Genomic DNA, 15,873 nt, shown 5'->3' on the forward strand with positions numbered 1-15,873 from the left:
CATTGGTGTTCTGGGCTCAGCCTGATGGGATGGCTTTTTTGTCGTTACTCGGCTTTATTGGAAGCGCATTTCATGCTCCCGGCCGGCTGGTCTTTTGTTTCCATTCTTGTCCAGCATGTAAGGTTGGTTGCAGCATTGGTGGGTCGTTAATGCTTCTTGATTGACTTTGATTGGAAAAAAACGCTCTCAAATTGGGGGGAAACTGGAGGAAAACAGGACTTCAGTGGGATTCGAGGGGTAGGAAATACTGTATTGTTAGACTGGGAAGTGGTCCTTGATACTTGGAATAGTCTTGACTCAATCGGAACTTCTATTGATACTGATTTTCCCTGCCTGCATTGTTGGAAATCACCGTTTTGATTCTACGTATGGGTTGCCCCCTTCTGGTTTTAAAATGTGTCCTCCTCTCCAATATCTATCCCATGAACCCTTTCTTGTATAGTCTATTTGCATTCATCCTTGCTGATTTCTTGTAGTTGCTAGAGAAAATGGCAGCGTTGATCGATACCGGACTCAGTTGTATCCGGATCTGCCTTTCGGTGAAACACCGTGACCATGTTCGCGGGTTCGGTTGTAGCCGCTGCGGCCCTGGGGAACTTCGCGTGATCGATCACTACTTGAGGTTTTGACGTAATGTGAGCCCTCGTTGAGTCTTCCGCTGGCGTCTCGGTGCCTTGACTGCTGACCAGAACCTGAGCGGCTCGATCTACTTGAGCTTCTGTAGTCCATTGTGATGAGATCTATTGACTAGGTTGAGTACTTTGCTCTACTGTCCTAAGAGTTGGTATGTATTTACCTGAAAGAGACCTTGCTTGATGTACAGATGATGGGTCCGAGAAAAATGAGGTGACAAGTCGGCTGGCGATGAGCGATCAATGAGTCTGATGGTTGAAGCTGGAAAAATGTGATAAAGTAGCTGCAGACCAGTGAGAAGAAAGGCTCATTCTTATGTGTAGACTGCAAGTGAAGGCGAGTAATGCTTCTGATAACAGTGGACTGATTCAATCATGGGATGGTTGATAACGAAAGCTCGTCCTTTCGAAAGAGACGGGGACGTCCATGGCTTGTATATCTCCCCGGCGGGCTGCACCCTGAAGGAAAGTTCTACGGGCATGGCATGGCATGGCATCCCATCGGACCGTATGACGAAATGCCGAAGCAAGGACGAATGTTGGTTGCAGAAGGGAAACGCAACAAGAGCAAAAGTGTAGACAGAAAAAAAGAGGCTCGCGCATTGCATTGGGGCAAGCTACTTGACATGTGCCTGCTGCGCATGTGGGCTTCACTCTTGTTGAGACTCGGCCGAGGGCGTAGCTCTCCGTCTGAAGTAGGATCACCGCGGCATGGGTTCCTGGTGAGACCCGGTCCTTCTAGCTGCGTTCGATGATCGGACGTGGAAGCCTGGCGGATCAAGACTACCCAAGGGGGTGGGAGAGGAAGCGAACCAGATGGGCCATGATACACCCCTTCCGGGCACAAGACGGGCAAAAGGAACCATTTGCGAGTTGACCAGGGTAACACATGGAAAATCGGGCAGTGACTTTAACAAGTTGCAACGATAAATGATGAAGTGAGCCTGAACATCGGACCCGGAACCCTTCCTAGAGGGCAGCAGAAACATTGAGCTTTGCTACCTGGCTGCGTCTTCGCCCAGTCACCGAACGAGGCGTGAGCTTCGGGCATGGCTGACCATGCTAACGGGTCTCCCGGCACGCGGGGCCGGACGGAGGAGAAGCTTTCTTTGCAACGCTGAAGCTCGGATAGACTCCAGAGTCCACGGAATGGAGACCAGCACAGTTTCTTGTCGTTTCTGCTCACCAAGACTCTAAACCAACCCTGCCCCGGGGTGCAAGAAAATTCGCTCGTCTGTGGGTTGACCAGAAGTGTCAGTGCCGAGAGAAAGAACTTTTTTTTCCCTCTCTTCAAACTCAAGGGCTAAACGGCCGACAGGGCGTCTCATCGAGTTTGGAAAATGCAGTGCGAAGGAATAAGATGCGACTCCTGACCAAGAGTTTGAAAAGTGGGCGGCATGGAAGGGTCCGAGTCGAGGAATCACCCGCCGGTCTACCGGCTCCGGACCTCACGTGGAATGTTCCACTCCTTCGGTGCGATCATCGATCCCAACGAGGCGGTGCGCATACTTGCCAGCCAATGTAGGACTATCTTAACTCCCGTCCCTCTCAGCTTCTTGGTGTGGCTAATTCCATCGCACCCGCTTGCGCCTCATGTTCCCTTCTTTGAACTTGACGAGGTCTTCATGGATGCTCCTAGACATTGTCAACTCTTGCTGGACAGTCATCAATCAGCCCTATCCCTATCCCAACAAAGCAGGGCAAAGCTTCGACAGGACACGCAACGTTTCTCATCAGATTGCATCCACATTGCTTTGCTTTCCACGCATGCTTGACCCCATCACGAACCTTCAACCCTTGCGGTACGTCATCAGGCATGATGCTCGACTCAAGACATGTGTCCGTCTGTCGATGCTTCGCTTGACTTAGCCATGCACCGGCGTGAGGCAATACCTCCGTCTCTACGCGACACCAAGCGTCTCTCTTGCGCCCTCTTTTTTTTCTCTTACTCTCCGTCCCTGCATACTTCAAAAAACCTTTGTCTTTTCTACTCCCGGCGGGAGGACCTTGCATAAGCTCCGGACTATTTCTGCCAAAGCGCGAAACAAATGCCCCGAAAGAACTCGTGGCGGACTCGATTGGGTCGTACTTTACGCACACGTCAAGTTTTCCTCCCGGCTGGTTCCCCGAAGAACGCGCATCTAGACATTGTGGATATCGGAACACAAGTGACTCATTGCTTTAGACCTCAGAAGTCGAAACCTTGCTTATTGTCGCAGCGTCAGATCCACGGCCTCTCTCTCTCTCTCTCTCTCTGGAATTGTAAGTCAACATGGATAAGTGCCTTCTTAGACAGGCAAATGGGTTTGACAAGCGCAGCCAAAGCAGTCATAAGCACACACTACCGTGCGAACTATTGCTTCACATTGTCCCTCACCTTTGCGCAACTTTACCACTTTGCTGATATTCTTCCAAAGACGCAAGTTTGATCTGCGGTGTCTGTCAGAATGTTTCTCGAAATCCCACGAGGCTTGGCTTTCTGCTCAGGCCAAATACCTCCTGGACCGAGCGCGCTCCCTGCCTGCGGTTTGTTTGAAACGCGGGAGCAACGCCCGGTTTGTTGAGGGCGCTGGCTGAAATCTGCGACGTTACGCCTGGGCCATGGTTGACGGATGAACACTTGCATTTAGCAGCAGCATTGTCGCAATCGGCTCGTCTTCCGGTTCCGGGCTTGCGTTGTAACACATGCAGAGCGTAGCGCCGGCCGGTGCCTGGCTTGTCGCCTTGTTTGCCTGCCATAGTTTTCGGACGCCATTTCTCTACACCAGGAGACGCTGACGCGGGTTTGGGCCGGCCGATGGGTGGCAGTCGAGTGGCTGGATCGGTACGGCGGCACGGCTCAAGCTGACGGGTTGGGTTCAACCACATATGCTGAAGCATTTCCATCCAAGTTGATCTTTCAGGCGATGAGTCAACTGTATAGCCATACTATCATAATGCTTCTTGTTTTGTCAGCGTTTCTTTCCTTCGTTCATGTTGCTATTACATACTCCGTTGTCGTCAACTCAAGACTATTCAGTGGTTACATAAAGAGAAAGACATCTATAAAGAGGATGTGCCTACCTACCTACTCAAAGGCCCTTTCCAAGCGAGACTTGCAGGAAGTAGAGATGAGGTTACAAGAATCCGAAGTGCTGAGACATGGCTTTCTTCTGAGGGCTTCGTTCTCAAAGATACTGCCTTAACGGGTTGGTTGACCTATTGAGTCTCTGGCCACGAGAACGCCCCTCCATCATTATTCGGGAAACCTCTTCGCTGGCAACATGTGCCTTGAGTAATCCTAGAAAGTCTCAGATCTCATCAGTACTCAAGATGATCGATTTAGTGAAAGGTGACTGACTTTAAAGTCCTATCAGATTGACTTCGAGCCCACGGTTCCCTCCTTCTTGAGAGACGATCCATACCTGCTGTTCTTTCACCACAACTATATGAAAGGAGTTGTGGTTTATAAAGAAGACTTTTTGAACAAAGCGAAGTTATGAGGCTCTCAAGCTGTGTCTATGGTTGTATTTGTTTCAGCTTTATAAAACAGGAAGTGGGAGACTACCACCTGCGATTGCTCGCCCCTGCCGTGAGGATTAATCTCATAACATCGGGTGGGTCGTACCTCCCAACTTTGGCCATCAGATCAGGAAAGGAAGGAACGAATACAATGGGCTGAATATGAAGCCATCCAAGCTACTTAACGGCCTCATTTCACTTCAGCTTTGCCATTAGAATTTGCTCCTCACTCTTCACTAATTCTTCACCTCCTCTGCTCAGCTTTTGAGATTTTTGCTTCAAAACAGGGACAACTAAGCAACTGTTTTCTTTGACTTCTACAACATTGAGGTTGTTGATTACCTCCTGTTTTGTTTTTGTTTTCACCAGGCTTCTGCTTCTGAATATCCGCCGGTGTATTCGCCTCACGTGAATCCTGGCACACGTTTCTTTCGGTATGTTGACACACCGTGATATGATTGCTTAACAACAAGAGCAGCAAAATTTTTACGACTGAAATTTTGCTAACGAAAATGGTTTCTATGCAGCCAAAACTTTTACTTCTCCTTCTAATCCTCCTTGTTCACTCTAGAACAATTCCCAACACCGACCACACAAACAAGACTAAGTTCTTGGAACTACCTACAGTGCAAGCTTTACTTTCTTCCCTTCAACAACAACATCACCAACCATTTTTTCCCTTAATTACTCCAAAAAGAAAGCAACAGCGACCGCAAGAGAGCATATTTAAGGGATTCGGTACACAGAATCACATTGGGTGTGAACTTCCCACCTACATCATCAACATACCTCATTCCTACCATAGAGGTCATTAATTCTTTCCCTCTTGGAGCGATTAATTATCACAGACAAGTCATGGCCCGCGACGACTTTTTTATCAACTTTCAAGTCCGGACCAAATTTCGTACCGACACATGCAGCCTTCATGCTGTCCTCGACCTTGCCGTCGAAACCAAATTGGCCAATGACATCCTGAGCCAGAACCAGCCGTTCGAGGTAAGTGCGACTTTGACCAAAAATAGAAGGACCGGGCTGACAGCTATCACATACAGAGAATCAAAATTGAATTCCTAGAGTTCCAGGCATTCATCGATTCAATTCTAGCCCCTCTTCCATACTCTCAGATTACTTGGAAGACTGTCTACATTGCGCAAGGCATTGTGGTCGACGGTGATGACAATGGGGATGATGATGACGATGACGAGGACTACGAACTTGAGGAGGGCTATTACGTAGATTGGTCGCAAGGCTCAAGCGCCAGCAGCGTCACTTCTGAAGGACCTTACCATGGGTAAGTCTCCTCCATCAAATATCACCTACCTATCCTAACAAGTCAAAGCAATGGCTTCGGCAAGCTCGAATCTCCGATCCTTCTTCAGTCTGCTGAACTGCCGCTTCTCACAACCTACAAGAACGCTCACGGCACCAAGGAGAGGCTGTCAATCTTCTCGAATGAGTTCTTCGAGGTTCGCAAGTCTCCTACGGCTGGCTGGGGCGCTTTCGCGAGTAAGAAGCTGTACCAGGGCGACCAGATCCTCGTCGAAAAGGCCCTCTACCATGCAATTTACGCAGACGTGACCACGTCTGTAAGATCCCTGCCGGAGAAGGAGCGCCTGATCGCGAACGACATGTTTGGCCACAAAGGCCGGGATGGCGAGACTCACGAGGAAGCGGTCTGGAACACGAACGCGTAGGTCACCTGGTCCTTCCTATTCTCTCTTCAACTTTCTAAACCTGACTGAATGACAGCTTCGCGGCATATGTCCCATCCAAGTCGGGTAATAAGAGGAACATGCCTGGTCTTTTCGCCGTCGCGGGCCGATTCAACCACTCCTGCTTGCCCAAGATTGACTACAAGTACCGTGCCAGTCACGAGTCTCTTGTGTTCACTGTCAGGGACTGGGTGATTGAAGAGGGCGAGGAGCTGACGATCTCATACGGTCAAGACCCTTCGGTGCTCTACTACAAGTACGGCTTCATCTGCGAGTGTGGTCACTGCCGCAGATTCGACCCGCGCAAGTCCGAGTGGTCTTGAGGCGGCATCAGATCTTCTTTGGCTACGCGACTTTTTGCATCAATGAGGCAGTTGGAGATAATGGAATACAGCGGAGCAGCTTTGATACAGAAACAGGGGCTTTTGGAAGAGCGATAGTTGGTGCGATGTGGTTTTGGTGAGAAATGATACCCATCTTCGTCCATAGAGAGACGAACTGCGTGCTGCGTACAAGGCATAGACGCCCCCTAATACAAGACTTTCTTGATTTTCTGCAAACAAATCATGTCCATGTAGTGCTTCCCTTCAAATTGAGGTTCTTCGGGAATCATATCAAAACATACAAAAAAAAAAAGAGCTGTCTGTGGCATTATGTAGGACCACCAAATTCGAACTCGCAACCCTTACGGGACCCAATCATGCGTAAATACGTCCACCAGTAGGTCATAGACACATTCAGACGGCGCTCATTGCTTTCCATCCGAAGATTCCGGCCTATAGGGGTAGGGTTGGAGTGGTTGTGGTTTATTCGTGAGTTTATTCCATGTCCACTGTGGACCGATATGGAATCGCTGATTGTCGAGTCGGCCCTGTTCAGATTTTGATAAGTGGAGGAGCAGCAGAACGAACCGTTCTCCTTCCAGCCCTTTGACGTCTTTTCACTTCGGCGTTATGCACATCCAGAGAACACTGGCTAAAGTCAAGTCAAGAAACATTTGCTTTTGGGTAATATGGTAGGTATCAAAGGCGCAACTACCGTCACGCCGACTGCCATATCCAGTCCTCGTGAGTTTAGCCTCTCAAGATAAAAAAAAATTCCATCCAATACTATCACACCACCACCTTACAGTCTGCGGAGAATATCCTCGATAACCTCAGTGGTCTTGGCGGTACCGCCCAAGTCGGGGCTGAGAAGCTTGCCCTCCTCGAGGTTGGCATCGACAGCGGCGTAGATCTTGGCGGCAGCGGTCTCCTCGTTGAGGAACTCGAGCATGAGGGCGGCGGAGCGGATGGTGGCAATGGGGTTGGCAATGTTCTGGAACTGGATATCCGGGGCGCTGCCGTGGCAGGGCTCACCAATAGCGAAGCCCTCGCCGACGTTGGCGCTGGGCACGAGACCGAGGGAGCCGACGAGGGCGGCGGCGCCGTCGGAGAGGATGTCGCCGTACAGGTTGGGTGCGACGATGACGTCGTAGTCCTCCGGCTGGCGGAAGAGCTTGTAGACCATGGAGTCGACGATCTGCTCCTCGACGGAGACCTTGCCGGCGAAGCGGGGGTCGGCGAGGGCGGCCTTGGAGGTGGCGCGGAAGAGGCCGTCGGTCTGGGAGAGGACGTTGGACTTGTGGGTGATTGTGACGAGGGGGCGGGAGTGGATGCTGGCGGCGCCGGCGTCGCGGATCTTTTGGCGGCGGAGGGCGATCTCACCGGCCATGGCGGCGATGCGGTGGGAGGCGTTTTCGGAGATGCGCTTGATGGCCTCGGCGACCTTGCCGTTGGGGCCGTCGTACGTCTTCTCCTCCTTGACGTAGAGGTCCTCGGTGTTCTCGCGGACAATGACCATGTCGATGGGCTTGGCGGCGGTCAGGACGGTCTTGACGGGGCGGACGTTGGCGTAGAGGTCGAGCTTCTTGCGGAGGGCGACGATGGGGGAGGAGTAGCCCTTGACGGGGGTGGTCGGGGAAGAGACGGCGCCAAAGAGGGCGCCATCGCACTCCTTCTTGAGGATCTCAACCGTCTTGTCGGGGAGGGCGGCGCCAGTCTGCTCGAAGGTCTCGAAGCCGGCCTTGAGGTCGGTGAACTCGAACTTGAGGCCGAGGTAGGAGGGGAGGGCCTCGAGGACGCGGCGGCCGGCGGGGATGACCTCCTTGCCGATGCCGTCACCGGGAATGAGGCCTGTGGGTAAGTGTGTTAACGTGGGTTACAGGACGAAAACAGGTCAATTGTCCTGTTCAAAGATAGTCTTACCGATTCTAAGAGTTCTGACAGACATGATGGGCGTCAATTGGCGTCCAAAGTGCTGGTTTGACGGATGGATGAGGGAATGTTGAAGCAGAAGCTCTAGGAGAATGAGTCGCAAAAGTAAAAAAAAGCCCACCTCACCTGCACGGTCGATATCGGAGGTACGGGCCATGCACACCGAGGGCCGATCCGGCGAGCGACCAATTGGTGGTCGGCACTGACAAGATCCCCCAGGGTCCTCAGTGCCTTTACTGGCTTACCTTAGCCGCGGTACGTACTTTGCGGGTGTGCATCGGAGCTCTCTAGAACACGGTTGATTCCGCACTATTGCGTCAAGTCACGGTTACATTGGCAAATCTGGGATGCACAGTAGCACCAGAAGCGCGTCTTGGGACTCTGTTTGATTCGCTTTCGCGTCAATTGACCGGGTCGTGGGCTTTGAGTTCAACTTGGAACTTGGCTTCGGCAGGCTTGGGGATTGATGCGCTGTCAGCCACGATTTTGTCAGTATCCATCCGCCTTGTCCATTGCGGGCTATGAGTGAACACGAGAACCGTCCTCTGAGACGGAAAACATATCTACATGCCCGTCGCCGAAATTCGACCAAGGGACGGACAGCACACAGTACATTGAAAGCCAGTCAGTCAGCATATGAGAAAGCTCATTGAAAAGAGTGAGGAGTGGCCTATGGGTAGACCTGGAGCAAGGGCCGAGACTGGTGAGAAATTTCCTCCCCACATTCTGCACTTCTTAGCGTGTTGAAAAGAGACGGTCGAAGAGCGGGAAAAGGGCCCCCAAACCCGGTTCTTCCCTGTTACTGCGAGCTTCCAGAAGACGGGAGGTTCGCCTCGCGCCGGGGAGCGGTATGACCACCCCCAGAAGCTGGAGCCCTTGAGTCCAGTCCTTGCTCCTTCCCCTCCGTGTCTCCGTCCCGAGATGGGAGGTGATGTTCACTTGCCACTGCTGGTGGACACGGCTAGGACACATATCGGAGGCGGGATCGAGACTGGAGTGATTAACAACTGGGTAGACTGAAGAGGGGTTCCCGGGTTCAAGTGTTCCAGATACACAACTTCTCCTCACTACGGACATTGAACAGGCACGCGAGGCAAAAAACATGACGGTAGTTTTGAGGTTCTTGATTGATAATGGAGATGGGGCCTTACTCATAGTTGCTGGAGCAGCCGGACATGGTAGCAACAATGAAACGGGACTGAATGTCAACAATGCTAACTTTTTTCTCCTTCCGCTGCTGTACGATACCTGCGTGTCTTTTTCTTTCCTTTGTCCCCGCGCGTCTGAGGGGCTCGAGAAGGACCCCCTTTCTTTTCAACGAATAATGCATTATGTTCCTGTATAATGGGCCAGAGCTAAGGCACGATAGACGACAAAAGGCGGTAAGCCAAACCGCATGCAGTTACAAGATACACGATGGGCTCTGCAGATTGCGCACTAATGCACAAAACGGATAGGAGATTGAAGAGGCTGTCTGAAACAGGAGACCGTGCATAAGTATCCCGATACGTAGCTTCCCATTTTGGAGGGGAAAGACAGCGAGAAGGAACGGAGCTGTTCAGAAACACCAAGTCACAGACAAAGAAAGAGAGAAAATACACAGGAGGGAACGTTTGATAATTCGAAATCAACGGCCACCAACCGTCACGCCAATCCGCCTAGTCAGGTACGAACCGGAACAGAGTCATTGCTCTCCGGCTAGCTGATTCCGATGACTGCCAGACTGACACTGGCGCCGGCCTGTTCGTCTCGTTCAATTTGCCCGTGCCCCGATTTCCGAAGGAACCGTCCAGCAGATACACTCATTGAGGCTTTTTAGCACGGCCATCGCTGACACAATCTCCCGACTAGCTTAGGACGCCAATTTTCAGGTGTGAGGGGCGTCATTGGGGACCGGTTGGCTTCTTCCGTTTCCCGACTCTTACTTTGTAGACACTTGAGGCCCAAAGGACGGGCGATCACGAGAACCCAAGCTACCTTAGAAAAGGGGCCAGCGATGAGATCCCAGGGCCCATCGCCAGTAACTACCCACCACTCTACATGATGAAACCAAAGAGTCACTGCCATTCAATCAGTTCCGTAGTGTACTGACGTGTCTGGAGAAGCTGCATTCCGATACCAGAGCAGTGGCCCAGAGGAAATGAGCTTCCTTCCAGAACCATGTCCTCTGGTAAATTGACCCCGGCCGAGCCAATGGATTTCCCACTCGGGGTCCCTGCAGTCGAATTCGAGAAGCGAAAGAGGATGATCCAGGGCCAGTGACACGGGGCGGATTGCTGCACTGCTGCAGACATCCTGCATAGAGGAGGCACATGTCCGCACCGGTGCTGTATAGATGCATAAGTACCTATCCTTACACATTACGGACGCTTGAGGTATCTTAAAACTGGATATCTTTGCTCCACTCAAGCTTCAAGTACCTTGTACAGCACCCGTACCTTAGCTTGTACCCAAGTGTGTCAATACATCTGTCTTACATAACATCCCACCGCCTTGTGAAGGTGCCAGGAGTGCAACTTTGTATCTGGCAGGCTGGCAAGCGCGTCGGGACGGTTTGGTAGCGTGGTAGCAGAGCGAGCATGTGCGTTTATGGGAACCCCTGAATTCCAGTCCAAGTCCCTTACCCCCGACGCAGTATGGTGAAGTGTTCTATCTGTAAGGTAGCTGTATCAAGTATGGAACTAGGTAATGGATGGATAACTGGTCCTGGATAGTTCAGCATAGACAGATAGACAGACAGACAGATTTACTCGGTAGAGAGCGATTAATAGTGGTGGTGGGCTCTTTTGGCTCGTTTGGATCGATCCAGTCACACGCCCATTGCCCAAATATCCACGTCGGCCGTCCCTTTTCCGCCTCTGATTATGATTATGGGGTGTCCGTAATTTAAATGCCAGCCCTGAAGGCCAGAAACCTCACTTCCCTGAGTCTCCCCCTTCTCGAACCACCCACCTTTCGACTCTCGTCTTTTCTCCCCCATACATCATCGGCATTATCTCTCTGATCTGGACGGCACGGACACGCAAACGCGCGACGGGACTGACCACCTTACACCTTACACCTTACACCTCTGAGTTACAACCTACCGAGGCCTGGAGACGAACGAGACTTTGGCTGAGACATCCAAACAACACATCACCCAATACAAACTGCATACAACACCATCCACCGCAACAATCAATCGCCTGCAGTCCGCTGTTTGACTGCTTCAACCACCAAAATCCCCCGACCTACTGTTGATCATGCATCTCCAGCTGTCATAGCAACTCGCTCTTCCTCCACCAATTCTTGCCCAACACTCGAAATCCTCCAGCCGTTGGGCAGTGTCTGCCTCACTGCACTGACACCGCCGCGACGAGCCCCGTCCAACCCCCCTGCGCCTTTCTGCCTCGACGACCCTCAAGAGCTGTGTCGCGACTTCAAGTGCAGCTTTCCTTCCCTTCAACCTCGATTTGTATACCAACTCCTCCGCAAACACGAGGACTGACCGGGCATGCGTCTTCTTTCCGGCAACATTCAACGTTCGAGTCCGCCATTGTAACCCACCACGCCTGGCGCACGCGATTCTTGCCTCTAAACTTCTGTCTCGAAACGATCCACCCGTCGCAACTTCCACGTATCCCACATAGCTTCCTCCCACACATTGATTGAAAAGAAGTCGCTCGGTAGCGACCCAACACCGCCGCCATGTCAGCCGTTAAGAACCTCCGGGCAATGTTCGAGCAAAAAGCCGACTCGAGTCCCCCGGATCGGGGAAGGTCCCCTGGCCTCTCCTCCAGTAAGTTCCCCCGCCGTTCTTAGCTCCATGGCAATAGACGCAGCTTCTCTCGGCGAGCTTGCTTTTTCGACCTCTTCCCAGTTCATAGAACTGCCCAGCTTGACTCTCCAAACACCATCGTGTACGCATTTCAACTAACCTGATACCTCTGCAGACGGCACCGAAACCCCCCCTCTATCATCCACCCGCCCACTCTCCAAGATTCGAACGAGCTTTGTTGCTGTTGAAAAGGACGGAAGAGTAGGACTCCGCCGAGATCCCAGCAACGAGTCGAGTGTGTCCCAGCGAAGGCTCAGCAGCCATACCGAGGGAGAGGCGTCTGTATCTGGCCTCTCTGATAAGACAATGGCCACCGAGGACACCTCCGGGGGCTACAAGACAAATATCGTCGGCAGCCCCATTCCCGAGTCACCTCGCCGCCCCGACGCGGACAAGCCGACAAACGGAGCCTCCCCTCGTAGCTTGGGGGCTCTGAACAACCACCCGAGCCACAATCCCGACAAACACGTAGACATTGAAACGCCTACGCCAGAGCTACTCCCAGGCGACCCGACGCAAATGTCGCCCGACCACAACGTTTCCAATGGAACAGCTGCCGCAAAGACCGCCGGGTCCACGGCTCCCAAAAACTCCACAAAGACCACCACCAAACCCCTGGCGAAATTGGCACCTCCCGCTACCATCACGAGAGCAAAGACACCGTTGAGATCTCCAGTCACTGCCAAGACCCCTACCACAGCAACGGGGGGCTCCAAGCCGAGCGCCCCCAAGGCTCAGCACGATGCCGCAAAGAAGCCGGCCGAGAAGCCGGCGACTTCGACCCCCAAGTCCGCTGCGAAAACGGCAGGTGCCGGCAAGAAACCCGCGCCCGTGCAGGTTTCTCCCTCCAGCGGCATTGGCTTCGTCAAGCCCAAGGTCAAGTCGCCCACCAAGCCCGTGAAGCTGCCTGCTTCGCTGATGGCCCCGACTGCCGCCTCCGTTCAAAGAGTCAAGGAGGCTCCTCGCGAAACCCTTACGCGCGCCTCTGGCAGCCAGGGCCGCCCGGCTAGCAGAGCGAGCGCGCCCGGTGCTGCGGCGCCGCCCAAGACTCTGAAGCGCCAGAACTCAGTCATCAACCGGCCCCGGCCCAGCATTGGCCCGCCGCCAAAGAAGCCCCTTCAGGACCACCCCATTACCAAGAAAGATAAGGAGGTCGACGAAGGTTTCCTGGCTCGCATGATGCGACCCACGGCGAGCTCGACTTCAAAGGTATCAGAGAAGGCTCCCGTTACCCCTCCTAGAAGCAGGAGCGCAAAGCCGAGCAGCGCCAAGAAGGCTTCCGCCTCAAGGAGTCCCAAGAGAGCACTCTCTCGACCGGCAGCGGTACGGGCGGGAAGCCGCACAGGCAGCCCTTTCGCTAGCAAGAAGGATGCTCCAGTCAAGAATGTCGTTGAGACCGCAGAGGCCGAGGCCATCGCCGAGGCACCGAGAACCCCGGAGGCAAAGGCACCGGCCACACCAGAGCCTATTATCGAGGAGACTGCGGCTGAACCTAGTCCGGCCAAGGAGGCTGAGGCTGAGGCTCCTGTCGAGGAGAAGGAGACCGCGGTGCCTGAGCTGGAGGCCGTGACTGAAGAGCGTGTTGAGGAGCCCGAGCTCGACGACATCATCCAGCAGACTGCCACGCTCGGCCTCAAGGAGGAAGACGCCGAGGACCAAGAGCTTAAGAGCCCGGATGAGTTCGAGGAGCTACTGGCCGATGAGAAGGAAGCGGCGGAGGAGGACAAGACGGAGTCAACTCCGGCCCTTGTTGAGGCGACCACAGAAGTCAAGACTGAGACTGCATGAAAAAAAGAATTCTGTCGAAGAGTGGCGGAGGTGATTGTATAGTTTTAGAAACCATTGGGGTGTACCATGATACCTGACCGACAAAAAGGCGTAAATTACTTCGTGAGAAATTTCAAAGTTCCGGAGCATGGAGAAGTTGGTGTCTGGAGCCCGAAATCAGTTATAGAGAATGAATACCACTCGCACAGAATTGTTCTGACTTTTGGACATTTAAAAGGTTCAGTAGTTTTGCATGGTATGTGTGTAGTTTTGAATGCTCTTCTCTACGCGGGTGAGCCATAGCTTGTTAAAAGGCAGCTCGGACTTAGTGTTCCCCAAGAGCAGATGTCGCTGCAATCTGGCCACGGAACAGGAAAGCTTCAAATATGGTGTGTTCGTGTCTTCTCTAGAATACAAATTTTGTACAGTATATGGAGGACATTGCTCCTACAGAGCAGTAACATGTTGACTTCGACGCCTGCCCTGTGGTGTCTTCTTTTTTCCCAAGACTCCTTTTGCCCGTGGCCCAGGTGCTCTCTCCTCGTAGGGAGTGGCTATCAAAATTCTCCCCTTTCTAAAAGGCCATCTTTCTTCGCCCCTGACCTATAACAAGGCCTTATGATCCCCTTCTTATCTCGCCCGGCACAGCACCATACCGCCAACTTTCCTCGCTAGCGCCTCCCTCGCCTCCAAGATACCCCTATCCGTAGAAATAAACAGGCACTCCCCCAGCGCCAACCCCTTGACGAGGCCATTCTTGGTCGGGAACCCGCGGACGACGATCTCGAGGTCCTCAATGTGGACGTTGATGGGCCGCGTGGGCTTGGTGACCATGGTCAGGCCGCGGAGGACGGGCTCGTTGTTCCAGTATTTGAGGCCGAGCCAGAGGCGGCGCGTGGCGACGTTGGCCGAGGTGACGGGTTCCGGGTCGCGGAGGAGGTCTTCGGGCGCAGGCGGGGTCGGGCCGCCGCGGTAGAGGGAGGAGACGAAGCCGGAGCGGTGGAGGGCGAGGGCGAGGTTGAGGTTTTGCTTTGTGTTTGTGACGGAGGTCATGCCCAGGCGGGCGCGGGAGGCGTTTTGGAGGTGGGAGCACATGTTGATTACGTTTGTTAGGCCACCCATTTTGGATTGCTTTGGGGAGCCGTCGGCTCTCGGTCTGGGAGGGTGTTCTGTTTTCGGTTGGAATCGGGGTTCGAGGGGGGAGTGTCGTCGAAGTTGTCGCGGTGCTTTGAGGTACCGCTGTTGGTGATTTTGCGTTGAAGCTCAATTGATGGGCGGGAGCTTACTGTATTGATGTCAATTGACGATCAGTTCAATGGTGTTCAGTTCGTGAGATTCGAAAGGAGTGTGCGTTGCGCGTTGGCTGGCTCCAGTGGTACCGCGAAGAATAATCCGTCACCACGCAATCAAAGCCGCAGGGAAGCTATCGCCAAAATTTTGGACACGCCCATCGCAGCCGTTGTCGACTGATGACTAAGGCAGAGGTACTTCGGTCACCTCACCTCCACTCGCCGAGCCACCTCACTCACCTCACTCACCACCTCTTATCTTATCTTCTTCACCTTGGGAAAAAAGGTCCATGCTCCACGGCGCACGTCGGACCCCACTCCCCGACGACGGCACTCTCCCGTCACTGTCCGTTCTACGCAGTACACAACCCCGGCCGGAGCACCTGATTGGCTGTCCCCGACGTCTTCTAAGCGCCGAGTTGACCAGTCGATGCGACCAGCTGCAGCTCACCACCCATGTATTTCACAGCAGACGTAACGCAAGCAGGGCCTGGCACGCGCATGGTCTCTACCTTAGCTCGGGAGCTTCTGGGACTTGGAGGAGAATGGCGGGGACAATTGGGTTGATAGGCGTTTTGCGAAGTCGCAAGACCCCCAAGGTAAGGTAGCGTGCCTGGTCCTTCCTTTTTGTCACTTGCGAATTTGTTTTTTTGCTCATCCTACTACTCCGTAGAGGAGGGGGTATTTGAGGCGGTCTGGCTACTGAGTGGTACCAAGATAAAGAGAGAGAAGAGGACTAGAGGGGTACTGGGTGATTGATCACACGAGAGGAATAGAGAGAGAGAGAGAGCTTTGGATCGTCGAGACTGGTCTGTTCTGGTGGTAAGCAAGCTACACAAAACCTCGACACCCTCGGCGCAAAACAGTCCATCTTTCCCACCTCCTCCTCCTCAAACGAAA

The 15,873-nt window shown here is 53.2% G+C and overlaps 6 protein-coding genes across 6 annotated transcripts; 3 read left to right on the forward strand and 3 right to left on the reverse strand.

The window, feature by feature from the left end:
- Positions 1-415: 415 nt before the first annotated feature.
- Positions 416-4,805, reverse strand: CLUP02_14365 (uncharacterized protein; the record flags this gene model as incomplete). The annotated part of the gene is made up of 22 exons (XM_049293294.1): positions 416-479; positions 514-740; positions 808-996; positions 1,056-1,104; positions 1,338-1,601; positions 1,664-1,861; positions 1,942-2,001; positions 2,085-2,140; positions 2,213-2,287; positions 2,421-2,533; positions 2,582-2,655; positions 2,733-2,773; positions 2,835-2,886; positions 3,010-3,062; positions 3,099-3,560; positions 3,623-3,636; positions 3,704-3,726; positions 3,831-3,912; positions 4,006-4,056; positions 4,364-4,450; positions 4,500-4,594; positions 4,759-4,805. 22 exons carry the CDS (start codon positions 4,803-4,805, stop codon positions 416-418), a joined length of 2,376 nt encoding a protein of 791 aa, XP_049150440.1.
- Positions 4,806-4,988: 183 nt separating this feature from the next.
- On the forward strand, positions 4,989-6,285 carry CLUP02_14366 (uncharacterized protein; the record flags this gene model as incomplete). The annotated part of the gene is made up of 5 exons (XM_049293295.1): positions 4,989-5,129; positions 5,186-5,424; positions 5,473-5,823; positions 5,883-6,158; positions 6,216-6,285. The coding sequence occupies 5 exons, from the start codon at positions 4,989-4,991 to the stop codon at positions 6,283-6,285; spliced, it is 1,077 nt and encodes a 358-aa protein (XP_049150441.1).
- A 685-nt stretch (positions 6,286-6,970) lies between these two features.
- On the reverse strand, positions 6,971-8,257 carry CLUP02_14367 (homoisocitrate dehydrogenase; the record flags this gene model as incomplete). The annotated part of the gene is made up of 2 exons (XM_049293296.1): positions 6,971-8,019; positions 8,092-8,257. 2 exons carry the CDS (start codon positions 8,255-8,257, stop codon positions 6,971-6,973), a joined length of 1,215 nt encoding a protein of 404 aa, XP_049150442.1.
- A 479-nt stretch (positions 8,258-8,736) lies between these two features.
- CLUP02_14368 (uncharacterized protein) lies at positions 8,737-13,705 on the forward strand (the record flags this gene model as incomplete). The annotated part of the gene is made up of 15 exons (XM_049293297.1): positions 8,737-8,803; positions 8,864-9,111; positions 9,185-9,439; positions 9,763-9,887; positions 9,952-9,973; positions 10,033-10,156; positions 10,223-10,358; positions 10,404-10,424; positions 10,518-10,554; positions 10,609-10,739; positions 10,998-11,335; positions 11,414-11,716; positions 11,795-11,878; positions 11,916-11,999; positions 12,033-13,705. The coding sequence occupies 15 exons, from the start codon at positions 8,737-8,739 to the stop codon at positions 13,703-13,705; spliced, it is 3,648 nt and encodes a 1,215-aa protein (XP_049150443.1).
- A 324-nt stretch (positions 13,706-14,029) lies between these two features.
- CLUP02_14369 (uncharacterized protein) lies at positions 14,030-14,262 on the forward strand (the record flags this gene model as incomplete). Its single annotated transcript, XM_049293298.1, has 2 exons — positions 14,030-14,169; positions 14,232-14,262. 2 exons carry the CDS (start codon positions 14,030-14,032, stop codon positions 14,260-14,262), a joined length of 171 nt encoding a protein of 56 aa, XP_049150444.1.
- Positions 14,263-14,314: 52 nt separating this feature from the next.
- On the reverse strand, positions 14,315-14,806 carry CLUP02_14370 (uncharacterized protein; the record flags this gene model as incomplete). Its single annotated transcript, XM_049293299.1, has 1 exon — positions 14,315-14,806. One exon carries the CDS (start codon positions 14,804-14,806, stop codon positions 14,315-14,317), a length of 492 nt encoding a protein of 163 aa, XP_049150445.1.
- Between the last annotated feature and the right edge of the window lie 1,067 nt (positions 14,807-15,873).

This window comes from Colletotrichum lupini, chromosome 7, assembly GCF_023278565.1.
Source record: "Colletotrichum lupini chromosome 7, complete sequence".
NCBI lineage: Eukaryota > Fungi > Ascomycota > Sordariomycetes > Glomerellales > Glomerellaceae > Colletotrichum > Colletotrichum lupini.